Source organism: Coprinopsis cinerea, assembly GCF_000182895.1.
Source record: "Coprinopsis cinerea okayama7#130 chromosome 2 map unlocalized cont3.2, whole genome shotgun sequence".
NCBI classification, from domain to species: Eukaryota; Fungi; Basidiomycota; class Agaricomycetes; order Agaricales; family Psathyrellaceae; genus Coprinopsis; species Coprinopsis cinerea.
The window spans coordinates 1,625,883-1,650,608 of record NW_003307543.1 but is presented as its reverse complement, the minus strand read 5'-3'; the positions used below and the strand labels follow the sequence as shown (position 1 = coordinate 1,650,608).

Below are 24,726 nucleotides of genomic sequence, written 5' to 3'. Positions count from 1 at the left end.
CGGATGAGCACGTATAACTTTGCGATCTGTCGACGACCGCGTCCCGGAGTCAACCACAGTCACAGGGAGAGGGGGGGTGGGAGTTTGTATCACAGGATGTGGCGGCGAGGTCGAACTTTCTGTCCGTTGCTGTCTCCTCTTCCTGGCGTCTGCAGCCACCTCCTCGCTCGTTAACCGTTCTTCCTCCAGCTCTGTCGTTTCGCTTATCAGGACATCCCTGATGTAGGAGAGGGACTCTACGGCTTCTCTCCTCCGTCTTCTCAACCGTTCCACGTCCCCCGTGCTCTCTTCATCTTGAAGTAGTACATCCACTATCCATCCCAGAGAGTCTCCGAGTCGCTTATCTCTGTTGCGCAACGTCGATATCTCGCGTTCCATCTCTAATCGCGTTCTTGGTTCCCAAGGCGGTCTCTCTGTTACCGGGCGGTCTTCCTCGAGGGGGAAAGATGTGGAGTCATATGTTGGCGATTTGACCAGTGCAGATATATCCGGTATGTTTCTCTGGGTAGAGTGTTATATGAACAGCATCAAAGCTTGGATTGAAATCACTCACCTTTAATTCGGAGACGGCACTCAAAAGTGTCTTATTGATCCCTAGACTCTCTCCCCTTTCGAGCAACCCCCGAGACAGCATTTCTGACAGTCCAAGAGGTGGTGAAGATGCTTGTCGACTGTGTCCAGGAGTCGAAGCGTCCTTGGCACCGTTAGCTTTGGTTGGTACAAATCCAGAGTGATGTCGCGTCAACGGGACGCGTTTCTTGGGCGATGGCGGGTGATGTTCCGCAGGTTCGATTGGGATTCCAAGCAGAGACCTATTCTCCATTGCTATTGTCGCAGCAGTCGATGGCGTCGGCGACAACTGCAGTGAAAGGGCTTGCTGAAGGAGAAGACATGTATGGATGGGAGCGTCGTCCAATAGTGGTCTAGATGGTGATGGATAGCGCAGGAGAGTCGTAAGTTGTGAGCTATAGTCGGCATTGATTACTGGGAAGAAACGGTTTAGCGTACGGAAGGTCTCGAGACAACATGCCTTACAATTTCCACGAATACGAATCAACATGGCGACGCAGACCCATTGCGCCAGCGCAAGGGTTGGGTCACATGCAAACAGTCCATCCCACAACTTCATTGTATCCGTCATTGAAAACTCGCGCGTAAACAGCATACGAAGCCATCGACTGTGAAGCTATCGTCAGAAAGATACATGGGATATACAACCAATGGCTCACATTCCATAGATCTGAGGCTCTATCCCTGCTTTCGACATGGCGTTCCAAAGAGCAGGATCGACTTTCTTGAGCAACTCATTTTGAATATGATTGCAAGCTTTGACTATCGGTGCAACCCAAGGCTGTAGGCCGTTTGGCCCGTTGGGTGCGACGAGATGCACGTGGCCTGCAATGCCAGGTTGGCGTTCCGCTGCGAGTGTTCGATAGTCTGGTTCCCGCCATTCATACCATGTCGATACGCCGTCCATCACGGTGTCAAAGAGCGCCCAGGCATCCGCAGCGATCCAGGCGACAGAACATATTTCGCGTAGTTCAGGCTCGACGGCAGCAGATTCGTCGACAGAGTCAAAATAAATGGCATAATACAGAGGTGCCAGGAGTTCGTGCATTCCTGGGATACAGTAGTCAGTTGAATCTCCTGACGTAAGGGCTATCTGTAGCCTACCTTGTCGATAACCTATACGTGGATGCGTAGAGGCGTAGATGAAAAGTATGTTGGTTAACTGGCTCTGGATCTCGGTTTCCCGGAAGAATGGGATATCTGGAAAGCTTCACAGGATGATAAAATCACAGGCCTTTCACGATAGGCATGAGGAACATACGTTCTTTCCACATCTTGAGCAATTGTTGTTTTGACCTCCAACCCTGCAAACCACTCGTTCCATGGATTCTACACCTCTTGATAAGCCTACGGTAAGTTAGGGCTTGCCGATACTCACCTCATTATGCAGACTGAGAGGATTGTTCAGATTGACATTCCTCGTCACTTCCAAAGGCTTCGAGGTCGTCGTGGACGGCACGCCCTTCAATCTTTCATCCGGAGGTCTTGTCTTCTCCACCAACAACTCCGAATATCGGTTCCTCGACTTTCTCAATTCCTCCAACAAGGATCCTGTCCTCGGAGGTGCCGAAGCTTGCAGCGGTTCGTGTTTGGCAAGAAAAAGCTTTTTGCGACAGGCAAAACATGCGAGAAGAATCACGTCAGGTTAGAGGTGTTAACGAGTGCAAAACTAGGCAACACCCAATTAACCACCTTCCATGCGATACTGCGTCCCGATACCCCGGGCGCTTCGTTGGAACTTGCATCTTGTTTGGGAAAGAGCCGGTCGGTTAGGGCTTCGTCTTTGAGACGAGAGAAGGAAAGGCCCGAGGAGAATATGTGGTGGTATGATTCCCTGGATGAATGGTGTGGTGAGACTTTCCCTCTCCCCGCTCAACCTGATGGGGGTTGCTCAGACGGACCTCAGGTCTGATAAAGATGTGTGGACTGGGATCTGTTCCATCCTAGACCAACACTAGATGCAAGTGGCGCGGAACTGAAGCTCGGACGAGTGCTAGGCGAAGATGAGATTGGTGGAGGAATGAAAGGGGCACAGTTATGTAATGGATCATCCAAGCCATAAATAGGGGCCTTGACGGCTGCTGATTGAACTGGTCTACTATACAGTGCGCGTAATAATACATACAATACTTTCCATCCCTAATCAAAAATACAATCTCAATGCAGTGTTGTGAGGGGTTTCCACGGGACAGTATGGACATTTTGCCCGTCTGTCGTGTGATGTCAGAGCAATCGAGAAGAAGGTAGCGTTCACGTACCCTGCGGATTTATTTAGTTTGAGCAAACTGTCCTTGGAGATGACATGACCGCAGGTTAGCATCATTGGTGGGTTGTGCTCTGTAGATTGTTCTTTCGAGACGAGACAAGCGAATATTGAATGATACCTGTTCTCTGGTGGTAATGGAATTTCGATCTGATTGTACTGCATCAAAAGCAAGGAAAGGAATGGCAGTCTTAGGAAACTCACGGGTAACTCCTCGTTGTGACTCCACTCGCTCTTCCTGTCCCTCATGACCTTCTTGCCCTTTTCTATCCTCGAAAGTGCACCTCCACCACCGATGTCACCCACCACCCGAAGTGGGACCTGCCGACTCATTCCTAACCGCGCGCAATACTCCTTCGCGAACAAAGTTTCAAGATCGAAATGAAGTGAGGGACTAGCAAGGTCTGAGTATTGCGAGTGTTGGAGTTTATGAAGGGGAAGGTATGCTATGCATGCCATAAGACGCTTGAATTCTGACTCGTGCTCCGTGTAGAATGGTCGGAGGTTCTCGTTGGCGTATCGTATTGCTGGAATCGGGTTTGGAGGATGCGCAGACAATAGCAATCTGATATACTGTGAACGATGGAGGTAGAATTCTAACGGAGAGCCTCGTTCTCGTAAGAATCCCTGGTGACGACGAGCCCAACTATGTGGTCAATTAGCAAGCGAATAGGGCCGGTGTGGACGAGAATAGCTTACTCGAGTGCTAGAGTGATATCCTGGTTCCTCAAACCCTTGAGGATATCATGAAGTTCTACGAATTGCGACCTCATCTCTGGAGAAATTTCAACGCCTGCTTCCTGAAACGAAACGCCTGTTTGAATACAAATTCCCGCAACATGATAATGCACTGACGTCGAGAAACGTCTCTGCGACGTCAAATTGACCTGTTCTAAGCAGGTGTAGAGCAATTGTCCTTTGAAGCGCAGCCACAGAGGCGGGGGATGAGAAAAGATCAGAATAAGTGGGCAAGGAGGTGGTGAATTTCTAGGAAGACATATGAATTCAGGAAATAGCCTATTGAGATGAACAATTGGCGCACCTTGTCCCAAGCTTTCCCAAACCTTGACATGCTGGAGTAAATCTCTTTCTGTCGCTCTTCTACCTCTTTCTTCTTTCCCTCGACCGTCTTGGAGAGATTCTGGATATGGTCGCTATTCACATCTCCGGATGCGGCTGCAACCTTGGCCTGTTGGAGTGCCTGAAGGAGAGAGTCTAGCGAGCCTTGTATCGAGGCAGCCTTGCCTTTGGCTGTGGCAAGGCGCTCCAGTTTCGTTAACTCTTTCAAGGGGGCCTCCATTGTCAACAGCGAAATGGTGGCAAGGTCGCAAGACCCAGGCTTGATCCTGCCCGGGACCAGAATCGGACCCTGTAATTGTCGTGGGCGCCTCCTTCCTGATTAGACGAGTCGCCTTCTGCTCAGAAAAAGTTTGCGAGGGTAGCCTATTCTGCAAAAGTCCACAACATCATGGCACGCTTTCTCGTTGGCGACGACCTTGGAAGTCTCAAAATTTTTAAATACTCAAACGAAGCTGGCCCATCTGGAAGCAAGGTCGAGGTGAAGAGTGTATACCGTTCGGAAGCATCGTTTCGAGGAGAGGCTAGGATCGGTGTGCAGGGTCTTGCAACCTTGAACACAGGAGACGGTGTTTTGGTGTGTGTTTCGAGAACCATAAAAGATATTTGACTTAACATATATAAGAAAGGCTGCAACAGCCTTTTCAGATGGTAATTTACAACTCTCCAGGCTCCAAGATGATGATACCCTTGAAACGGTCTGTTCTTGGACGGAACCAAAACTGAAAGCCAATCGCTTCGTAGGGGTCGCATTAACAGACCGGTATGTGTTAATAAATGCACTTCTTGATGCTTTGCTAACGTGTCACGAAATTCAGCGCGGTGTTTTCGTGTACAGGGAACGGCGCCTTGCGAAGAGCAGCGTACTCCCATCTGAGCACAGAAGCGCCCGTTCAAACTACGCGAGGACTGCCTATGCGGTTATGCGATTGGAAACTCTCTCCGAATGGCGAACACTTTGCATATGGTGGCGAAGAGGTCGCCCTTTCCGTTTGGGACACAGAAAAGGCATTCCAAGAAACCTCACCCCAGCCCGAAAGTTTGAACGCAAGTTCGAAAAAGCGTAAACGAAACGATGTGCTCTTCCCCGGAGAAACATGGCGCGCAAAGAACGTATGCACTGGCCGTTCGCTTCCTGAATAGCCTTCTGACCCTAAAATATAGCTCTCAAACGATTCTCTGAGCCTTCGACAGCCCATCAGAATAACAGCCTTGGATTTCATACAGAAACCGAACACGTCCTTGGCAGTTGGTAACCAGGCAGGCGACGTCCAGCGCTATGATACGCGCTCTGGTAGAAGACCAGTTGCTGAATGGAAATCCATTGGCAAAAGCGGCGGCATCCGCACACTTGCTTCAGGCGTCAATGAGAAGTTCGTCTCCTCGCTCTTTTCGTTAGTCGTCAGTTTTCTGATCGTGGTTTCAGTGAGCTCTTCGTCAGCGATAACGGGACAAACCTTTACTCTGTTGATTTACGAACTGGAAAGATCCTTTATGGCTACCACGGTAGGTCTCAGCCTATATTGGTGTGAGTTTGGTGAGCTGAGTGTAGAAATCATAGGGATCGCTGCTTCCGTGTCTTGCATCTCTACTTCGTCAGGACCTTTGCTCTCTGGAGCCCTTGACCAATACGTCCGGGTCCACAGCGTTACACCACCGCCAAAGGATGTGAAGCAACGGTTGGACAATAGAGGCATCACCCTGGAAAGACATTTTTTCCAGAGCACGCCGACGGTCATTACTTGGGATAAACGACCTTGGTCCTCAACTAGTTCCGGGGTCGAACAAGTCGAGGAGGAAGACGATGATGACCCAGATCACGATATTTGGGACGATCTGGAAACAGCTCAAGACGAAGATGAAGATGCAGATAATAAGGGCAAACGTCGTCGCACGTCCTCAAAAAAGACATAGATATTTTTTGGCTCAGGTATATCCAGGAGCAATAATCTACAATCCTCCAATTTCGCTCTTCCACCTGTGCGCCTTCTCGAAGCCGTTTTGCCCCAGTTGATCTGTCAGTTAAGGGGTTAGTCTCAGACAAATTGGGATGCGCGAAGGAAGGGCGTCACTTACAATCCCGCAATGTTTGCTGAATCTCCTCCCTGGTTGTCATAACGAAAGGCCCGTATTGGAATACAGTCTGGTCCAAAGGCTCTCCAGCAACCTTGAGCGCGAGTAAGACAAGCCCATGCTTTCGGCAGTCAAAAGACAGGGCACTCACCAAGATCAGTTCGGTGCCATCTTCTTCAGCTGTGATGGAAACGCCAGTCTCATTTTTCTCGCTAGAGAAAACGAGGGTATTGTACGAATCATGGATGGTCTGATCCTCGCCGACAGAGACTTTGCCCTTGAAGACTGCGCAAGTCTTGAGATTGGGATGTGGACACGCCAGGCAAAGTTACGCACCATAGGCAAAAGTGGTCCATCCCGCGGCTGATACAACGAAGTCAGTCACATGGAATTGCAGGCGAACGAAGACACTAACGAATCTCTTGAAAAATGGTCGATTTCTTCTGCTTGTAAGTCGCGTGGAAGAACCAGCAACCTCCAAGAGGCCGCACGGGAGATTCCACCCCATGGCTCTTCCCGCTGATGACTTTAATGGAGGTTGGTCCATCCTTCCCTTCGGGATATGCAACAGGGATCCTATTCAACCCTCAGCGTCAGCGGAGGATCCATTCCTTCTGGTTGTAAAACTTACTCTTCGGGCCCTAATTCTTGGTAAGAGGGTTCGACCATTTTGAACTGAGCGAATGTCAAAAGAGAGCAATCTGACAAGAAACAAAGTAACCGACCTGTTTAGGGAGATCCACCCAAAGCTGGAAGCCACGGGGATCAGGCTTGCCTGGTTCATGCACAGGCATTTCAGCGTGGATGATACCTCGTCCAGCGCACATCCATTGTACACCGCCAGCAACTGTATGTTCACCTCTGTCTGAGTTCCGAAATACTTCCGCCAAAGGGAAAGAGACTCACCAATGGTTCCCTTGTGTCCGGCAGAGTCCTCGTGGCGACTCGAACTACAACGAATAGTGTTCAGGTTAGACTTTTGTCGCAGGGCTCACCACGGGAGAAACAAGACTGACCCTTCGATCATGTAAGTCACGGTAGCCTGGCCACGGTGAGGATGATCGGGGAAGCCCTAGTACCAACGGTTCTAATGCGTCAGAAGGCGAACATGCTTGGATCGGGGTACCCACTGCGCCATTGCCAACGTGGAAATGGTCGAGCATTAGGAAGGGCGTCAGATTTCTAAGGTTCATTGAACCGATGCTCCTTCTGACACGAGCACCTGCACCCTGGATATGACCGGTAAAATATGCGTCTGGTCAGAAAATTGGATAGAAAATACCTCGGATTGCTCGATGGCAAAAACCTTCTTCACGACACTTCTGGAGATTCGCGCAACCGACATTGTTTCTGTGTTAAACAGAGGTAGTGTGGCGAGATAACAGATGCAGAGGGCGATGAGCGTTTTTGAGAGTAGTGGTGACATTCGGGAGGAAACCCATTCTGGCTTTATACCTCGGAAGATAGGAGGGACCAAGCGTATCCGTGGTAGCGTCCATCTCGATTTAGGTATTGCTGAGGCGATCAAACGGAGGATGAGGTCATCCTATGGGCACGTCCGACTATAAAAGGGCATCAATTCTTTTTCCGAGTCAACGGCGTATGGTCGTTTCGTTACTACATTATAAATAAACGTTTTCTAAATATCTACAAAGCGTCCCAGATGCGCTGCCATCTGGTACGTGGACCTTTCGCTGCTTGCTCAGCGAGGTATCTCTGTTCTTCCTCGTCAATAGCACGGAGACCAGTGACGAGGTCGATGTCAGCGGGTCTGACGACTTTGGTCTTCATTAGGTATTTGTATCCAAACCACATCATGAAGAATACTGGGATCGCGATGTAGCTCCTGGATTCCCGAACGTTCTGGTCAACAACGTCTCGCCACTCGAAGAAATCAAACCTACGTGATAAAGTTGGCTGTGTTGAAAGGGATGAAGGTATCGAATCCTTTGAAAAAGGTGATGACCAGGGTGGAGACGAATGCAAACCAATTCCCCCAAGGTTGGAATGGTGCCTTATAAGGAAGGGTGTCTCGTGAAATTCCTTGTGCCTTGAGCGCTTTCATGAATTGCCTACGAGGATTAAGTCCCTTTTGCCACAAATGAAGGAGGACGACAACACATACATGTGAGAGTAGAGAATGCAGAGCCAAGTCAAGGCACCAAACGTGGACACCAAGTTAACGAACCAACCGAAGACTGTGCGGATGTTAGAAAAAGAAATTGATTGAAAAGAATCCGCAGATTGACCTTTCGAACCGGTGGACGCTACGTTGAGGAACACGAGGCCACACCAAGCGGTGCAGAAAAGCAAAGAGGGCCAGGGCACACCCATCTTGTTGACTATCTTGAAGACTGCAGGTGCCTTCCCTTCGATGGCCAGGCCGTACAGCGTTCGCGAACCAATGTAAAGATCAGAGTTGGCGGCACTCATGACGAAGATGAGAATGGCTCCGTTGATGACATGGCGAAGGGCGGAAATACCGACCTATAGGAGGCGATGAACATTTGGGTTGAAGGAGAAGTGGAGAAACTTACGAGACCAGCCGCAACAACGAAAGGGCTGGCAGCAGCACCAGTCTTCGACTGAGTGGCAATGAAGAGGGACTCGTCGGTACTGGGGACAATGAGGCCAATAACAAAGACTCCCCCGACATAGAAGACGAGAATTCGGAAGAAGGTCCTTCGAATTGCAATGGGGATATTTCGACGAGGATTTTGGGCCTACCGTTCGATGATCAGAGGTATTCGCTGGGGATGTGACCTGACATACCTCTCCCACGGTGACACCGATAAGCTCAGTACCCATATATGCAAAGAGAGCGTTCGTTAATGTTGCCCAGAAGCCAAGGAAGATAGATAGGGATGTGTTTTTGACTTGGTCAAGTAGATATTTGCCCATAGGCCCGTTAGGCGCCTTCCAGTATCGGAATCCAATTCGGTCTTTCTGTGGATTGCCTCCTGTTAAAGATGTGGTAGTGAGAACGACGTTTCTTTTTCCATACAGGTATATCAAGACGAACCCAAGTCAATTATGATACCGAAGAGCAACATTCCAATGAGAGCAAGGACTAAGGCCAAACGTCAGTGTAGGGCTTGCAGTGAACAGCAAACAGTCCACTCACTCTTGGCAGATGATAGCCAGAATTCCAGTTCACCGAAGACTCTAACACCGAGGAAATTGACAACAAAGATTGCGGCAATGAAAATCACTGAGGAAAGGTAAGCATAATCTGTTAGATAGACCTAGGAACCTCTCCTCACCCATCCATATCGCAATATGTACTTCCCTCCCGTTGGGCCAATATTGAACTACGACACCAGCAGCATTGATATTGTTCGGGGTGACGATTAGCTGGAAAGGTGAATCAGGACATTCGACATGATATCAGCTGAAACGGTACCGCAACTCACGTATTTGAGTAGGTAGTTCCAGCCGAGTGCGAAGCCGAGGGCGGGGTCAACAAACCGAGTGGCATATCCAGCAAAACCCTTCTTGTGGGGCAAGTAGGCGGCCATTTCACCAAGAGAAACCATGACAAGATAGCAAACGAATCCAACATAGGCGTAACCTAAGAGCAAACCCAGGGGTCCACCTCGTCGCAGAGCAGTCCCAGACCCGATGATAAGACCTGTGCCAACAGCACCTCCGAGCTAAACACCGAGCCGAGTTAGCTGAAGACACGATGAAGATGGCCCTCTGACTTACAGCTATCATCGAAATCTGCCGAGCCTTAAGGCCACGGTGAAGACTGGCCTCACGAGGATCATGGAGATTCGGGTCGAACTCCTCGACCTCGCTGGAGACCTGAGACTGCTCCTCGACCTTTTCATTGTGCACCTTTTTCTCGTCGACAGACATCTTGACCGCCCTGGAGAGACGGGATGATCGAGAGAAGTGAATCGAAGGAGGGATAAGAACCTGGGGCTCCGTGTGGCCCACCAACTAGTTTAAATAGAAGCACCTGCTTTGGTTATCGAAAGGAAGGTCCCGCACGAAAGGAGTTTATAAGGAGTGTGTGCCACAAGGAAGAACTCCGAGAAGCATGCCAAGCCCCTGTCGGTGAACTGCTCCTTGAGATAAACGGGTATGCTGTTGGAGAAGCTAACCAACTGAGGATGTCACTTGGTGTGAATTGTGTGGTCATGATGCAGGATGCATGCTGCAACCCAGTGATACCCCAACGATACCGCAATACAACCAGACTGGGCCCCACGCGGAAGTTCCGAACTTCTTGATGCGGGAGTGAAGTAATGGGCGGCTATCGATAAACTTACCTTGTGGACAATGGAAACTTGTCCAGGTCAAGTCACAGCACGGGGGATAGATTTCGCGACATTGGGGCGCGTGTGGAGATGCTGTCGGTCCTTGCATGGGCTGGGCGGACGGATGTGGAACGTCACATGCCTTTCGTGGCAATCCAAGGTCTTGGGCAATTGAGTACTTTACACTGAGATGATGTTAAATTACAACCTGCGTTATCCATTCTGATGAGCTGAAATCCGAGCAACAGGCGCGCAGATAGACAGACTGCTCAAAGCTTATGTTTGATTTCCTTCCTGGCAATCCTTCCAAATTGCTTCGCCGGAATTCCAGTTGCAAAGCGGGCTGCTTGGGCTAGTGAGAGATTGATAGCCATCAGAACAAGGTCGTGTGGGTACCAAATACATGACTTACCGTAGCTTTCTCTCAAATTAACGCCATCCATATTATTCTTTTCATTCAAACCAGCCTGGATCAAGGCCTTCATCGTCAAAACGGCGCTAGGGTCCAACCCTTCAAGTTCATTCAAAACCTCCTGTCGAACAGTTCGGTGGAAGCTCTCGGTCGACTCTGTGGGGAAGATTTTGCTAAAAATAGCATTATCACTCTGGGAGCGGTGCAGAGCCGTCGGAACATACTTGATGAAACCAACGTCGAGTAATTGCTGTGCGTTCTTCTTCTTTCCCCAGATCAACACCTCTTTCGCCATGCCCAGTCCCACTAACGGACATTAATTGACGACGAGGACACATCCCGAATTGCGACGCTACTCACTTCGATTGACAAATGATACACTTGCACCACCTTCCGCAACGATACCTATATGGTCGAGTAAGCCGCCCTGTAGTGGAGGTAAGTTTTTTTTTTTTTTTTTTTCGCTACGCACCGATGAAGGTAAAGGGGCAGGACAGCCACACGCTTGGGAGTGCATAAATGAAGTCAAAGTACCCGAGGAAGGCTGTCGAGGCTTGTCAAGGATGGTCGACAGTCGGGAAGGTTAGAATAATAGCTTACCGGCCATAATACCTGTCACAAACCTGTTAATACCAGTTGGAAGTACCAGCAAAAGGACACTCACCCATGACAGGTCCGTTCAGCGCAGCGACCAATATCTTTCTGTGCGAGTATAGCTACTTGGCAATTAACACAAGCTAACCGGAGAACCGTGGAGGCCGACTTACAGCCTGACCAACATCCATGGTCGTATTCACTACGCCGGCTTTGAGAGAATCTCGGACAGTTTGCTTTGGCCCGTCCTCTCTCAGAACAGCTCCATCTGCCGATCCTCTAACGTCTGTTCCTCTGTGACGATGTATTAGATTCAACCCAGAGAGGGCAATGTAGCCGTCCATACGCGCAGAACCACGATCCATTTCCTGCCGAGATGATGACATTGATTCATTCAAAATGGGAGGAATGAAATCAAACTGGGCTTACCTTGCAGGATGGTCACCAAGACGTCGTCTCGAGCGTCTATTTCCCGAAGGGAATTCGCGAGCTTGTCATAATCTTTGAAGTCTCTAATTGAGCTAAAGTTGAGGATGAGAAAAGCGAAAATGCGTACCTTCAGGAGTGAGAGCATTGAGAGTCCGCGGCCGATCCAAGGTGATGGTCGCAATCTTGTCTGCCACCTGGACAATGATAGGACTTGCCATCTTCGAGTTTCGTCGTGGGGAGTTTCGTGTCGCCCATCCATGTTCGGCCCCAGCAAACTTATACCCCCACCCCTATGCATAGTCCTCCGGTTAAACTGTTTCAAAATGCCGGGCAGTTCGCTGTTTACGGCTTTACACTGGTCACCGGGCCATCAGGTGTAATGTGGGGTTAAAAAGCTTCACGGATGCAGTGGCAGACGGGGGACTTTCGTTAAAGGAGTGCCTGACGAGAGGACGCACAATCTCGCACAATGGAGTGGGCGAACTGCGAACCGCTTTACCTTACGCGATGCGTAATGCATCAGCACTTTTTGATTCTCAACAGGGGTCGGCCAGGAGTGCACGACAGAGGAATTGAATTCCGTTCATCATATGTTCGTAAGGTCGTAAAACATCCAGAAGAGTATGGATCCAATATATCAATCTCGTACAGGTAATATGCATCTCGTTTGAGGACGGAGACAGAGTGGAACTTCAAGAGGTTTTCCACAGCTCCAGGACCTTGCTGGCTGAAATCAACAACATCTCTTCCCTGTCACCTGGTTTGGTCTCTTTGATTCTGTCTAGAACCGGTCGAACAGCTTCTTGGACTTGAACCAATTTGGGACCCGATGAATACCGTGAAAGCTGTGCCAAGAAGGTGCAGACATTCGCGCGAATCTCGACTGGGTAGACTGCGGGATTGTCAGTGTTTCTGAGAACATTGACAATCATTTCCAGTCCATGGCGAGCCACCGGAGGGCGAGGCTTATTCACGAGCGTCGGGGAGCTCCCGTCACTTCCAGAAGGGGAGAGTTGAGTAGGTTCCGGTAGGGTGTTTTCCGGCGTGAGGATGGCGTTCAAAACTAAGTTACCTACGTTGGTCGCATGTGTGAGTGCTCAACCCTGACGCACTGGAAAGTTGGACTTACCCGCGTCTTTCTGTGGCACAAGAAGGTTCAAGGCAACAATACCTTCGTTGATCAGGATAGGGAACTTCCCACTTCGCGCCAGGAACCAGGCCAAAGTCTTCACATTACTCTCTGTCAGCACTTTGGCGATCGCTGCTTGCTTTCTTTGGGCCAGTTCTTGAGCAGCGGCGTCTGGAGGGGTCGGTGTGGTGTCTTCTGTCGGAGGGCCTTTGCGCATGAGCAAAGTCCTGATCACATTAACAAGGACGCGAACACCCTCGCTCTTTATGGGAATAGAATCTGAACGCGAAACCAATGCCAAGATACGGTCAAGGGGGCTTTTCTCGTCTTTGCCGGGGGCAACCAATGCCAGGGCATGGGTGACTGACGATAACTAGTCAGCTTACAGCCGCCTCGAGGACTGCTCAACTTACCGCTCGCATTGCAGAGGTGTTTAACGACGCCGATGGCATTGAGTTGAACGACAATGGCCATGTTATCCGACCCTTCATCCCAGATTCCGCTCTCAGCAATAAGCTGTACGATATGGCACTCTGCCAAAGAATCTGGGATTATAGGCGACAACGCAGCCGATTGTGCGACGTGTTTCAGCAGGCCGAGAACACCATGCTTCAATTTAACATCGGTCGACTGCGCGAAGATATGCTTAGAAGCCAGGACAGGCGCCAGAGATAACGGCGGTGAAAGAAGAGCCGTGGACGTTTTCTCTGGACGATGGTGAGTGTGTCGCCAGAAGAGGAGGAGCAGGAGACACACCTCTCCTGGCTAGATTCCCTAAAGACAAGGCAGCACAGATAACAAGATCGTCCCGATGGGTGGCACTCGGTTCGATATCCATGTCGGCATTGAATTCTTTGATCCATCTGGCCATAGTCCACACGAATTCTCCCCCAGGTTTGTCTTCCATTGAATCATCCCACAGAACATCTTCATTTTTTTCCTCCCCTGCAACCTCGACAACCGACTTGATGAGCGCAGCTTTGCATATGTTGAAAGTCTTCTCCTTCCGGGCACGGTCTTCTGGTGTAATAGAGGGATGGTCCCATGTTGGTGGATAGCCGCCGTGTTCAATGAACTCTACCATCGACTTGAAGCAAGGCACGCCAAGGTGTTCAGCTGGGAAGCAATATCCCCGTGCAAGGGCCAGACGGATGTCTTCAACATCTAATGAAAGAGATTCCAAAAGAGTGCAGGTTTCTTCGAGGACTTCAAAGTCTGACTGGACTAGCATTGTGTAGAAATCTTCATCTTCGGTTAGGGCTGGCGCGAGTTGGAGATTATACGGTGGGATGAAACGAGAAAGCGCAGGAGTTATCCAAGGTAGTACGTCGACGTTCAAAATCTGGCGCGAGGCTAGAAAACAGTTTAACGAACAATTGGCAGAGGGGATATGCCGCGGCTTACCATCTTCCTTGGGATCATCTTTCGCTTCCTTCAGCTCAGAGATCGTTCTCCAGGCCCAGTTTGAGATACCGCTCCTCAAAGCCCATTCCTCTTGACTGTCCTCGTTAAGCGGGTTAGCTGGGGTGCCCACATTGTGCCACGACAGTGGAGGGTATATCGAGGAGGACAGCTTCAACAGTGTAAGAGCAGACTCCAACGAAATCAGGCGGAACCGAACAGCATCTGAGCCACGACTTTAGCGCCTTACGTTCCCCACGGTCTTGCTCACGCACCATATCCGATAGACGCGTTCAGAAGGACACCAACGGCCGTCCTGACGATCCTAAGGTGGGGAAGCGATAGTGAGAGGGCCTCTTGTCTGGTTGGTGCAGGGACCTTGTCTGCGTAGCCTTCGAGAAGGGACACGATCGCCTGCGGTAGACCGGCGTCTAGGAGGTAACCTCTGTTCGCATCTGGTTGGCGTGTTAGCTTTGGAGCACCGGGAACTGGGAACTGGCGACCCACCATGATCCAGACAAAGATTCGCGGCTATCCTCAGAATCTCGAACACAGCGGTCGTGTACTCATCGGCAGGGACAGGGGACCCGTGTAATGCCAGAGTTATCAGGTCCGTCAAGCACTGGGGCAAGGCGCTTTTGCCGAGATTTGTATGGTTGTCGACTACGGGGATAGATGTTTTGTATGAACCATTGCGGACAGGCTAGCTACCAACCTTGTTCGTCCTTGACTCTTAACCCATTCGCAATCGCATTGGCGACCTGCTCAACTTGTCGCCAACTTTCCGGGGAGTCGTTCTGCTTGAGCGACGCAGCAATATCTTGAAGACGGAGTTGCAGAGGCGATAGATCGGTGACCGCCATTGTCGTTGACCACAGTGATAAGTGTACTCTTCGACGACCGCGCAGAGCAAGGAGCTAGAGTTGTGAACAAGCTGTGTACTGATTCCGTCCGATAGTACTCACAAAGTCCTCTTGGTGGCAGTGCCAGATTAGATTTCTGCGTTCGTTAGTCCTCACCGCCGTCATACTCATGGAGCACCTTTTCTTTCCTTCCACTTGCTTGACAGCTTTCGTGAAAAAATGGCCGGTAACAAGAAGAATAAATCCAAGAAGACTGCCTCTCGATTGCCGACGCCCCCTCCAATCGTCAACGACGACGAGGTCGACCTCATGAACGATCTGCTCGACCAGCTGGATGCTCGAGACCAGTCGGTTCAGATAGAGTCAGCCAAAGTGCTGAATGAAATGAACCTGAAAGAGCAGGCTGAGCAATTGGAGGTGACCTCGAAGAAATCTTCGGCCAAAGATCGTTTCAAGGCTCGACAGGTCCGTAAAGTAGAGGAAAGGTGCACCTTTGATGTTCACTGACTCGATACCAGGCTAGGAAAGCTGCTGCTCTAGCTGAATCATTTTCACCGGATAACCCCGCTACCCAGGCCCAGTTGGAGAAGGAAGCAAGGCAAGAAGAGGAGGACATTGATCGCATTTGCAAGGAGCTGAACGTCCGAATACACGAGGTCAGACTGGATAGATAGATATTAAGGCCCACCCAATTGACTTCCTTTGGTTAGGTGAACCCTGACGGACATTGTCTATTCTCTGCAGTTGCAGATCAGTTACATCTCATTGGAATTCTCCCCGAATCTCACAGCAATTATGCAGTAACTCGTGCAGCAGCCGCTGACTACCTGCAGGCTCATCCGGTCGACTTCTTACCGTTCCTCCCAGCATCGGATGACCTCACGACTACGGGCTTAATGACCCCGGAGCAGTACGCAAGTTACTGCGATACAGTCCGGAATACTGCGTTTTGGGGAGGGGAACCTGAGATTTTGGCTTTATCCAGGGCATTCAACGTTCCTATCCATGTGGTGCAAGGGGGCAAACCTCCCATAGTCGTCCATGAGCCCCAGGACCCAGCCTACAATATCCCATCGCGGGTAGTCCGGGTCAGCTACCACAAGAGAATGTATGGCTTAGGGGAGGTGAGTGTTCAGGCAGACGCTGTCGATCCATTAAACTGAACAATTCGACCAGCATTACAACTCGTTACGGCCCGCGAATCAATAACGTTCGCATCACCTCCAGTGTTTCTCCATCTTGGAATCGTTCTCGACACATGGGTCTGTCTGTATTCATTACATCGTATGGCTAAAATAAGAGGTCATCATCATGCTTTCCTCTGTGGTCCATCGGTTGGGGTTGGTCCACCAGGTAGTTTCCGAATGCACTGTCAAGGTTTGAGTATGGGTCATCAGTTCTTTTAGCAGGAGCCGCCTTGTGTTCGTCGTCCGAATCCTCTTGATCTGCATCACTGGTCTGTGTCGGTTTTCTGGCTGGAAGCGGAGGCGGTGCTGGCGATGCAGGCTCCTCCCCATCCGGTATGAGAGGTAATGGTCCTGAGCCAGACGTTGGTGGAGGGGCACGATGCGATTCAGTGGGCCCTGTTGGCACGTTGATTGGGCCAGGCGGGAGCTGCATTCGAGGTAGATGGATAAGAACGGCCCTCGAGTGCGCATTCAAAGCGGGTGTATCAGTTAATGCCCGTGGTGCTGCGTTGCGAATGAAGGTCTAGGAGGAAGCGGTGTCAGCAAACCGAGGGGGTCATCGATGCAACAAGTTCTCACTTCTGGATTCTTATGGTAAATCGATCCAAGTGTCCCTGTGTGTAGGAGAAGTTGATCGAGGGCGCCTCGGTCCATCCTATCAGAGTCTGTTGTGATAGGTGGCTTGGGCGCCAGAACGATCTCTCCAGCCAGTGCCGGATTGATAGCCAGCATGCGCCAGTACATAAATCCTCGATCCCTTAAATCCGGGTTGTCCACTTCTTCCGTGGCCCACTTCAGCAGCTTGTGAACCAAATTCTTTGCCGTTTCGGATTTGGACTTGTAGATAAAGAGCTTGACTGCCGCCGTCAGAAGCGCTAGTTGTACCTAGGGGTATCGTCAAATCAGGGGAAATGAGAGGGCAAGGGAAGATATCAACCTCTACGCTTTCGTCAAGGAAAGAGTCTATGAGCACCTCCAACAACTCATCAGCGTTGTCGATCTTATTGGCAAATTGCCCTATGATCCAGACTATTGACGCCTTCGACTCCGGCTCATCGAGAGTATCCAGATGCTCGCAGAGTTTAGGGATGATGCCTTCGTATTTCCCTGGGTACCTCCTGAAGATGTCCTTGGCGACGATGATGGCCTCCTGAACGACATAAGAAACACCTGTTTCAATCAGCTTAAGGAGAGTGTCAATGCAACTATCTGCAGCTGGTTCGACTTTGATTGCAAGTCGACCTATCGAACGAACTGCTTTCCGAACGAAGTCGAGGTCAACTTCTGAAGCGTATCTGGGGAACTGCATTTGAGTTTGGGCTTGCCAGCATGGAAATGGGACTCACTCGTAAAGTTCCGTCAAGACCTCTGCGTAATTTTCTGCTCTCGCCAGACGGTACATGATCTCCAGTTTGGCCAATTTCACATAAATGGGATCATTGTACTTGCAGAAGAATACCTTGACATCATTCTTGAGAACGGCAGGGCGTCGTTGGATGATAAGCAAGATGTTGCGAAGCGCTACATATTGCACCTCGGGACCTGATGAAAGGAGTGCAACTATTCGACGTCCGCGAGTCAACAACCAATATACCTGTCAGTAGAAAAATCTCATACCTAATGGTGGACCCATCTTCTTGCAACAATAGTCGATTTGTTGCCTATTCTCCATATAATTCATGAGGTAAAGAAGAATCTTGATTGTAGTGAGAACGACTGCAGAGTTGGCGTGTTGCAAATGCACAATGATTCGTTCCGCCATGATTTCAGCGTCCGAATGCTTCTCGGGCACGAACCGCAGCAACGAGTCGAGGATGTAGATCTGCCCCCATCTAACGTGAAAGTCAGGTAGGGCGAGACGAGCGGAAGCAAATAGACTGACTCTGAACTCTCCTCGAGGGCTGCCAGTAGCTTGTTGACCGTCGTGAGATTGAGTCTGAAGATAACGCCGTCCGGCCTGTCCCCAATCTCCGTCAATGCAGCGACAGCATTCGCAACCACAGTCGCATTGCTGTCAAGCATGAGATCCCGTAGCATTTCAACGAACCCTCCCTTCTCTGCTCTTCTGGGATCTGCAGCATATAGTTTAGCCACACAGATTGCCGCTGTCTTGCGCACGTAGGGATCCCTGTCCCTCAGACAGTGTCGTAGATTCTCCGTAAGGGCGTCTGTTACGACGGGGATTGGAATATATGACATCGTACGAATTGCGAGTGCGCGGATGAGAGGGTTTCGGTCTGTAACGTCCTGTGAAGCCTTTAGTACGCGAAGTTAATTCAAGGCAGGCAGTCATACCTGCAGGAAGAATGGGATGACCATGTTGATCTGCTCCGGTTTGGACGACCTTCCATAGCTGACAAGGAACAGATACACCACTATGAGTATGTGAATTTGTTATTGTCATACAACGACGCGTTGAGAGGACGTACTCTTCTTAATCTCAAGCAAAGGTGTTCCAAGGCAATGTATTACGTCGGGAAACAATGGCGACACTGGTGGGATGGTGAGTGTCGCTGCACGGTTTCATTGTCGGATAGCACTACGAACTGTCGTTCCCCATCGTGATATTGGCGACAATCTTCTTCAAGACTGTCTTTCTCTTGACAAACTTCTTGTCCTTTGCATCGGCGGCATGAAGATCGGCTCTGAACTCCTATAATACCACATCCGTGAGCGGGTGTCGGTCGTTTCATAGTCCTTCAGCGTCTGACCTCGATCTTTCCCCTCTGGAAGAACTTGGCATCTTGTCCAGCTTGTGCCATGCCGACTCTCGAGATCTATATCGTTGCCAATGCTGAGATACGAGGTTGAAGATACCAGGCAGGTTTAACCGTCGCTGGCATATGAGGGTGTAACGAGAGCGCTGTTTGGCTTGGCATCGGGAACGAGTTAGTCGTTTGGGGAGACTTTGATGGCGCGCATTTTGGCCTCGAACCACAACATAGCAGCTGACCCAATTGGCTTGGCCCAGTACGTATTGAGTATCACATATTCCTGATTGAGAGCCTAATATGAATGTTTTCTGTCGCAGATAAATTCATGAGCAAGAGGTCAAGGAACTGCCTTACTCACCTGTCGAGGAACGAGAGAGCATCATTAGACGCGTCCTTGCATAGCGAGGTGGACGCGTATCTGAAGGCACTGAAACCACTATACCGTCGCTCACAATCATCCATTCTTTCTCTGAAGAACGAGGGCCAGGTTCTTGAGAGGCTTTACTACAAAGGCAAAAATCAACACCGGTCAGCGCTATTCTGGAGAAGATTGTCTGAGCTACGGAGGTTTTCAACCCGAATTGCTGAGCTTGATCCCCTGTTCACAATGACTACTCTATGCCAGTCTTTCTTCGGTGGTACTTCAGAGACAGAGTATGTATTCAATTTTTCATAGTAGCTCTCATCTCTGATCCTTTCCAGCCCACCTCTGTTCAAAGGATCATGGAACCATTACCCAGACGAAGCATCGTTCCAGCGTGTTCTGGACAGCCTGAACATATTGAAGCGATTATTCCTCAAGGTTTATCTCCCCCCTCCCTACCATGACGAATACTCATGACTTCCTTGAAGCTTTCATCTCGTGGCACCGATGCTTACCAGTGAGTGTCTTCATTAAAACCGAGTTACACACGAAACTGAACATGTACCAGACATTTCTCACTCTCGATGCAGAGTGGTGCTTTCCTGCAACTCATCTTGACCCTTACCGCGATAACGTCACGATTCTGCTGTCTAGCTCAAGAATTAGTCAACATTACAGACGACCTCCTGCTTCACACAAACCGACTCCGGATCGCAATCTTTGTCAGTGCCAGTTTAGCAGTCCTTCGATTCGTTTTCTGATGTACCCCAGGTGACGAAAGTGCTGCCATCGTCGTTGGTGATACCTGAGGAGAAGGTTAACGCAATGGTCACCATGGTAGACATTCAGGAGGAACATGATCCATCGAAGGGCTCAGAGGGTTCTGACGTATCATCTCAACCCGGGGCACCAGTGATGCATCCTGTCGTCACGGTGGCCCTTCCTCTGCCTGAGGCGTCAGAACAACCCCCAAACAGGGAGGCAGTACCAGGTCTCCAAGGCCCAAAGCCCACGAGGTCATCCAAGACGGACGTCGCCAAACCTGGCAGAACCAAACCCAAAAAGAAATCGAAGCGTGACGAAATTGACGATATCTTCGGGTTTTGACCAGGCGATGGGCGCCACTGTATTTGTGTTGCTACATCCTCATCTTATGCTGCTTGCTTATGAAGAGTCCGCAAAGTGATCCCTGGCTTTATTTTCGAAAAGTGAGCGGTATCGACATACAGAACGATGTCAACTACAACTAGGTAGAAAAGGGTGGTTAAATCTAGCATCGCTGTGGTGAATGTCCGAAGAAAGCGAAGAATGGTATATGGCGTGAAAAATGCATCTCTCTAAGACAAAAGTGAATGCAAACCAAATGGCATTAGAACAGTCGAAAGAATTGTCCGTAGCAATGTCCCATTAATAAAGAGATCGAAATTACATCAACAAAGTGGCGACGACAGCAACGACAGCGAGCAACACCTTGGGGGAAGCAAGGGTGCTGGAGCTACCAGAGTTGAGGTTCTCGGCGTTGCCAGTAACCTCGGGAGCATCGGAGGTGGCGGCAGGAGTAGAAGCCTCAGCGGGCGCGTCTGAGCTGGCAGGTTCGGAAGAACCGGCGTTGTTCAAGGCAGCAGCAACGTCCTGAGGAATGGCGAGAGGAACGGTAGAGGCGGTGCTCAAGTCAATGCTTCCATCTTCCTTCATGACCTCGGGGTTGGCGGCCAAGAAGTTGCGAGTGTAGAGAACGTTCTCAGCAACAAATTCATGTGCCCAGTCGGGGATCTCAGCCATGTCGATGTTGCTACCCCAGCGGCTGATAGCGTCGCTGTCCTTGGTAGCCTGCCTGGTGATATCACTGTATCCAGCAACGTTGGCGCTCTTCGCAGCAAGCTTGGACATCTGAAGCCCGACTGAAGAGGGAGAGGCGAACTGGGTAGCAGGGTTAATGATACCGAACATTCCCTTTTGGCAGTGAGTGGGGGCATTGCAGAAGAAGTAAGTGGGCTTGGTGTCGTTGACAACTTGAGTGAAGACGAAGCCATTGTTCTGGATGCCAGAGCTGAAAGAAGCAGCCTCGCCGGTTCGGTTGCAGGGCAAGAGGGAAGTGGACTTGGTCACGGTGTGGTTGTCAGCACCCCACATGAACTTGATGGTGTCGCCGACAGAGGCGTTGACTGCGAAGGGAATGTATCGCAGGACACCCTGAGTGGGAGCGACGATGACAGTGTGGGTGGCACCAGTGCCTGTGGCTTCATGTTGCTGCTCAGTGACGGTGGGCTTGTACTGTCCAGGAGCCTGGCCGTAGGTAGCAATGCACTCTGGAAATAGAGTAAGAAATTGAACATGATCGATCAGGTACCATGACTTACTCGAAACACAGTCGTTGTAATCCTGGTTACTCCAGGGAGCGCTGCCGGATCCATGAGTGGGAATGGGGTGAGCGGGCTCGTGGGCAGGGGTATGCACGGGGGTGTGAGCGGGTTGCTCGACGGGGGTGTGTACGGGGGTATGGGCGGGTTGCTCCACGGGAGTGTGAACGGGGGTATGGGCGGGTTGCTCCACGGGAGTGTGAACGGGGGTATGAGCAGGTTGCTCAACAGGAGTGTGGGCTGGGACATGGACTGGCGTAGTGACGTGAGCAGGGACCTCGTGCTTGGGAGGCTCGTGTTTGGGCTGCTCGACCTGAGGAACAGGAGCTTCATGCTTGGGTTGCTGATGCTCAGCGCCATAGCTGGCGGCACCGTACATAGGCGTCACAGCAGGGGCTGCAGCAGTCTGCGCGGCCTCGCGGGCTCTTTGACTGGATTACCTGATTAATATGGTGATAGCGGGTTTTGAGAAGGTAACTCACGATGCAAGTTCGATGGTATTCGTAATGGGGATACCATCGGGAGCAGAGACGGCGACTTCAATGCCAATAGCACTGTCGTCCTGGGGCAGAGGTCGTGGGAGACCAGCTGCGAAAGAAGAGAGAAGGGCCATAGCACCAATGAAAGACGAGATTTGAACCATTTTGAACGAAGAACGAAGGGTTAAAAGATTGTGGTTTCGAAAAGTCGAAGTGTTGAACGAATAAAAAAGTTGGCGTGTAGAAAGAACCTCCCTGGAGGACTACGTTTGGATCTCTCTCAAAGAGCGGTTATTCTACTAGAAAAATATCAGCGCATTGGATAGAGGGCTAGCTGACATTCATGCTCACCTGTGAACGAAAAGAAAGACCACCAGGTCGAGTCAACTCGACAAAAAAAGAGGCAGAAAAGAACGAAAAGAGGGAAGATAGAAAACGAAGCCGAGGGGAAGGGATGAAGAGGGTGTGACCCAAGTTCCTCGACCTTTTAGCAGATTCAGAATCTGATGCCACCATGGTAACACATGGTAACAGTATCATTGGAGATGTGACAGTCACCCCATCTTCGACCCGTTCCTCTGGTTGGTGGGAGCTCGACTAACGCTCTCCTATTGGCTCCGTTCTCTCGTTTTTCTCTCGTTTTCCTTCGCAAGCCTCTTGCAAAAGCCTGGCAAACATTCGACAAACGCACTTTGGACATTGAGAATGCCTTACAGCAATATAGATCGGGCTGTATCTCGCTATGCCCTTCACGACGGCGGGGTACTCGGAGGAGAGGACGAGGGATCACTTGCCTCGGATGGAAGCCCACAGCACCTCTTGATTGGCCCATCAAACTGATGGCATCCGATGTAACTACGCGATATGATATCGCTTCTCCAAAATTCTCGCCAAGCTTTACCGCCTTTGGGCGCTACCTTAGAATACGAGCTTCGCCAGTGGGTGTAACAAGGTGTAGCAGTACTTACGGAAGTAGTGAAGTGCAATGGCAACTGGCACCCAAAGGGAAATCCTTTACTTTTCCTCATCGTCGTCACATCGGTTGATTAAACCTATGCCTACCCAATGATATTCAGGAATCGGAGTTGGTACCTTGCCTGTTGCCCCTATGACCTTGCACTCGTCAATAATGGCTATGTCTGAATAGATGATCATTAGGGAGTAACTACATATTGTAATCAACATCAGAATCCATCCTACACCAGCCAGATGAATCAACTTCAATGATGTACAAAGTCCGTAGCATCGCTACTGCGTTACTTTCGTCGAACCGGAGCAAATACTGCATCCAATTACGAGGAAAATCCTTCAGATTGCCTTCAACTGCCGCTCCCTCGCTCGGAGTGCCTTGAGACGGTCGGTAGCAGCAGTACCTCGAGCAGGTCTCGAGGCAGGTTCGACACCCCTACTTCGACTGTCGTTGGAAGAAGTAGGAATGCGATCCGGACGCGGTGGTTGGCTAGCTGGGCGTTCATCGAGGTCGTTGCGATATGATTGGTTACCCTGGACAACGACTGGGCGAGAACGTCGCTCTTTCTCCGTGAACAACCATTCGGGCAGGTCTGAGAGGTCCTGTGCTTTAGAAAGATGGTATGCTTTCATGGCCCGCGTGAGCCGGCTTTCAGCACCCAATGGCGTATCTAATCGATGGTGTGAGTGGCAAGACACCATCATGGGCGACTCCAGATCCACACACCTTCGCCCTCATTCGTTGTAACAGTACTCGACCATGCTATCCCGACATTGATTGTCAGATTGTTCGCTAGGCTGGCAACTGTCCTCCACAATGCTACAACTTTGTTAAGCAAAGCTGCGGAGGTCGAGGAATCGAGTAACCTTACCTGGCTGGCCTTGTTCCGCGGGCATTGCGCTACCAGTCCTGTCTTGACTCACTGCTCGAGTATGCGCCTTCTCCGAAATAACCTGGGACGAAGTGACCGAAGAGGACGAGGATGAGGCAGACGTAACAGACTGCCATCGTTGATGAGGCCGTGGACTGGAAGAGACCCCAACCCGTGCTACTTCCTGAGTAACGTGTCGGGGGAGTGAAGGAGGGGGAGATCTAGCAGCAAATCTCCTCTGTTCTGGACCCGCCGGGTCATCCCAGACGCTGCCCTCAGCCTGGGTGGTCTGTCGAGTCAAAGCCGGTTGACTCGACTGTTTCAACAGGCGGCCTTCGCGAGGATTTCGGGGAAGGCCAACTGGGACGCGCCTAGAGGTATTGGATGCCGGGGGAGATTGCATAGCAGAACAGAGACGTCAGCCAGTGACGGTCGAGCAGATAAAGCATTGAGAAGGAAGTATTTGTCTCCAGATTCACAGCATCACTACCAAGGACAAGCAACTGGTTCTGAATCTCTGATAGGCCAATTGTCGCATTACCAAGATTTCGGTGGTCACGCTTTTAACCCCGACTCGCACCGAGTCCCGACCACTCTGCCGCCACATATTCGTGCCTATGTCGACTTCCAGATCGCACGAGACATCCGACGCTGTATAAATTGGCTGTATTCGCAATTTTCCAGGCAAACTACTTTGTTCCTTTC

At 50.5% G+C, this 24,726-nt stretch overlaps 12 protein-coding genes across 12 annotated transcripts; 3 read left to right on the top strand and 9 right to left on the bottom strand.

Moving 5' to 3' along the window:
• Positions 1 to 454: 454 nt before the first annotated feature.
• Positions 455 to 1,953, bottom strand: CC1G_04292 (TBC1 domain family member 5; the record flags this gene model as incomplete). The annotated part of the gene is made up of 6 exons (XM_001833261.1): positions 455 to 984; positions 1,036 to 1,178; positions 1,230 to 1,620; positions 1,675 to 1,770; positions 1,832 to 1,899; positions 1,949 to 1,953. The coding sequence occupies 6 exons, from the start codon at positions 1,951 to 1,953 to the stop codon at positions 455 to 457; spliced, it is 1,233 nt and encodes a 410-aa protein (XP_001833313.1).
• A 661-nt stretch (positions 1,954 to 2,614) lies between these two features.
• Positions 2,615 to 4,144, bottom strand: CC1G_04291 (ubiquitin-protein ligase E3). The gene is made up of 6 exons (XM_001833260.2): positions 3,876 to 4,144; positions 3,689 to 3,820; positions 3,533 to 3,633; positions 3,038 to 3,479; positions 2,829 to 2,992; positions 2,615 to 2,780 (listed from the first exon to the last, which is right to left on the bottom strand). Exons 1-6 carry the CDS (start codon positions 4,131 to 4,133, stop codon positions 2,714 to 2,716), a joined length of 1,164 nt encoding a protein of 387 aa, XP_001833312.1. The 5' UTR covers positions 4,134 to 4,144; the 3' UTR covers positions 2,615 to 2,713.
• A 157-nt stretch (positions 4,145 to 4,301) lies between these two features.
• Positions 4,302 to 5,824, top strand: CC1G_04290 (hypothetical protein; the record flags this gene model as incomplete). Its single annotated transcript, XM_001833259.2, has 6 exons — positions 4,302 to 4,487; positions 4,540 to 4,673; positions 4,729 to 5,023; positions 5,075 to 5,283; positions 5,337 to 5,416; positions 5,472 to 5,824. The coding sequence occupies 6 exons, from the start codon at positions 4,302 to 4,304 to the stop codon at positions 5,822 to 5,824; spliced, it is 1,257 nt and encodes a 418-aa protein (XP_001833311.2).
• CC1G_04289 (pirin domain-containing protein) lies at positions 5,807 to 7,386 on the bottom strand. The gene is made up of 11 exons (XM_001833258.2): positions 7,266 to 7,386; positions 7,114 to 7,212; positions 7,000 to 7,055; positions 6,890 to 6,933; positions 6,709 to 6,830; positions 6,615 to 6,658; positions 6,399 to 6,559; positions 6,320 to 6,346; positions 6,135 to 6,268; positions 5,987 to 6,077; positions 5,807 to 5,925 (listed from the first exon to the last, which is right to left on the bottom strand). The coding sequence occupies exons 1-11, from the start codon at positions 7,326 to 7,328 to the stop codon at positions 5,861 to 5,863; spliced, it is 906 nt and encodes a 301-aa protein (XP_001833310.1). The 5' UTR covers positions 7,329 to 7,386; the 3' UTR covers positions 5,807 to 5,860.
• Positions 7,387 to 7,630: 244 nt separating this feature from the next.
• CC1G_04288 (dicarboxylic amino acid permease) lies at positions 7,631 to 9,886 on the bottom strand (the record flags this gene model as incomplete). The annotated part of the gene is made up of 11 exons (XM_001833257.2): positions 9,692 to 9,886; positions 9,397 to 9,636; positions 9,247 to 9,337; positions 9,108 to 9,194; positions 9,006 to 9,053; positions 8,756 to 8,943; positions 8,521 to 8,706; positions 8,233 to 8,470; positions 8,109 to 8,181; positions 7,888 to 8,055; positions 7,631 to 7,829 (listed from the first exon to the last, which is right to left on the bottom strand). Exons 1-11 carry the CDS (start codon positions 9,842 to 9,844, stop codon positions 7,631 to 7,633), a joined length of 1,671 nt encoding a protein of 556 aa, XP_001833309.2. The 5' UTR covers positions 9,845 to 9,886.
• Positions 9,887 to 10,517: 631 nt separating this feature from the next.
• CC1G_04287 (hypothetical protein) lies at positions 10,518 to 11,901 on the bottom strand (the record flags this gene model as incomplete). The annotated part of the gene is made up of 11 exons (XM_001833256.1): positions 10,518 to 10,600; positions 10,661 to 10,833; positions 10,885 to 10,966; positions 11,021 to 11,065; positions 11,133 to 11,204; positions 11,261 to 11,272; positions 11,325 to 11,376; positions 11,428 to 11,548; positions 11,601 to 11,622; positions 11,684 to 11,755; positions 11,811 to 11,901. 11 exons carry the CDS (start codon positions 11,899 to 11,901, stop codon positions 10,518 to 10,520), a joined length of 825 nt encoding a protein of 274 aa, XP_001833308.1.
• Positions 11,902 to 12,375: 474 nt separating this feature from the next.
• Positions 12,376 to 15,136, bottom strand: CC1G_04286 (hypothetical protein; the record flags this gene model as incomplete). The annotated part of the gene is made up of 8 exons (XM_001833255.2): positions 14,929 to 15,136; positions 14,721 to 14,876; positions 14,489 to 14,668; positions 14,217 to 14,438; positions 13,569 to 14,165; positions 13,226 to 13,519; positions 12,813 to 13,175; positions 12,376 to 12,755 (listed from the first exon to the last, which is right to left on the bottom strand). Exons 1-8 carry the CDS (start codon positions 15,074 to 15,076, stop codon positions 12,376 to 12,378), a joined length of 2,340 nt encoding a protein of 779 aa, XP_001833307.1. The 5' UTR covers positions 15,077 to 15,136.
• A 159-nt stretch (positions 15,137 to 15,295) lies between these two features.
• Positions 15,296 to 16,285, top strand: CC1G_04285 (Otu2p; the record flags this gene model as incomplete). Its single annotated transcript, XM_001833254.1, has 4 exons — positions 15,296 to 15,541; positions 15,595 to 15,732; positions 15,787 to 16,200; positions 16,253 to 16,285. The coding sequence occupies 4 exons, from the start codon at positions 15,296 to 15,298 to the stop codon at positions 16,283 to 16,285; spliced, it is 831 nt and encodes a 276-aa protein (XP_001833306.1).
• An 81-nt stretch (positions 16,286 to 16,366) lies between these two features.
• CC1G_04284 (adaptor protein complex AP-1) lies at positions 16,367 to 19,025 on the bottom strand (the record flags this gene model as incomplete). Its single annotated transcript, XM_001833253.2, has 10 exons — positions 16,367 to 16,786; positions 16,843 to 17,148; positions 17,201 to 17,558; positions 17,610 to 17,805; positions 17,881 to 18,095; positions 18,146 to 18,510; positions 18,559 to 18,638; positions 18,693 to 18,755; positions 18,811 to 18,916; positions 18,975 to 19,025. 10 exons carry the CDS (start codon positions 19,023 to 19,025, stop codon positions 16,367 to 16,369), a joined length of 2,160 nt encoding a protein of 719 aa, XP_001833305.2.
• Positions 19,026 to 19,584: 559 nt separating this feature from the next.
• On the top strand, positions 19,585 to 20,448 carry CC1G_04283 (hypothetical protein; the record flags this gene model as incomplete). The annotated part of the gene is made up of 5 exons (XM_001833252.2): positions 19,585 to 19,631; positions 19,680 to 19,779; positions 19,830 to 19,858; positions 19,910 to 20,063; positions 20,113 to 20,448. 5 exons carry the CDS (start codon positions 19,585 to 19,587, stop codon positions 20,446 to 20,448), a joined length of 666 nt encoding a protein of 221 aa, XP_001833304.2.
• A 318-nt stretch (positions 20,449 to 20,766) lies between these two features.
• CC1G_04282 (glycoamidase) lies at positions 20,767 to 22,314 on the bottom strand (the record flags this gene model as incomplete). Its single annotated transcript, XM_001833251.2, has 3 exons — positions 20,767 to 21,650; positions 21,702 to 22,132; positions 22,184 to 22,314. The coding sequence occupies 3 exons, from the start codon at positions 22,312 to 22,314 to the stop codon at positions 20,767 to 20,769; spliced, it is 1,446 nt and encodes a 481-aa protein (XP_001833303.2).
• A 1,132-nt stretch (positions 22,315 to 23,446) lies between these two features.
• CC1G_04281 (hypothetical protein) lies at positions 23,447 to 24,491 on the bottom strand. The gene is made up of 3 exons (XM_001833250.2): positions 24,022 to 24,491; positions 23,877 to 23,969; positions 23,447 to 23,820 (listed from the first exon to the last, which is right to left on the bottom strand). The coding sequence occupies exons 1-3, from the start codon at positions 24,422 to 24,424 to the stop codon at positions 23,489 to 23,491; spliced, it is 828 nt and encodes a 275-aa protein (XP_001833302.2). The 5' UTR covers positions 24,425 to 24,491; the 3' UTR covers positions 23,447 to 23,488.
• Between the last annotated feature and the right edge of the window lie 235 nt (positions 24,492 to 24,726).

Bases quoted from the DNA above. Each gene is read 5' to 3' on its own strand.
- CC1G_04291 (XM_001833260.2), bottom strand. From the start codon at position 4,133: ATGGAGGCCCCCTTGAAAGAGTTAACGAAACTGGAGCGCCTTGCCACA. The intron at 3,634-3,688 runs GTCAGTGCATTA...GTTTCGTTTCAG, and splicing joins TCGCAGAGACGTTTCTCGAC to GAAGCAGGCGTTGAAATTTC. The intron at 3,480-3,532 runs GTAAGCTATTCT...TTGACCACATAG, and splicing joins GATATCACTCTAGCACTCGA to TTGGGCTCGTCGTCACCAGG.
- CC1G_04289 (XM_001833258.2), bottom strand. From the start codon at position 7,328: ATGTCGGTTGCGCGAATCTCCAGAAGTGTCGTGAAGAAGGTTTTTGCC. The intron at 7,056-7,113 runs GTGGGTACCCCG...CGTTGGTACTAG, and splicing joins TCCACGTTGGCAATGGCGCA to GGCTTCCCCGATCATCCTCA. The intron at 6,659-6,708 runs GTCGGTTACTTT...ACATTCGCTCAG, and splicing joins GGGTGGATCTCCCTAAACAG to TTCAAAATGGTCGAACCCTC.
- CC1G_04281 (XM_001833250.2), bottom strand. From the start codon at position 24,424: ATGCAATCTCCCCCGGCATCCAATACCTCTAGGCGCGTCCCAGTTGGC. The intron at 23,970-24,021 runs GTAAGGTTACTC...ACAAAGTTGTAG, and splicing joins CGCGGAACAAGGCCAGCCAG to CATTGTGGAGGACAGTTGCC. The intron at 23,821-23,876 runs GTGTGTGGATCT...ACCATCGATTAG, and splicing joins TACAACGAATGAGGGCGAAG to ATACGCCATTGGGTGCTGAA.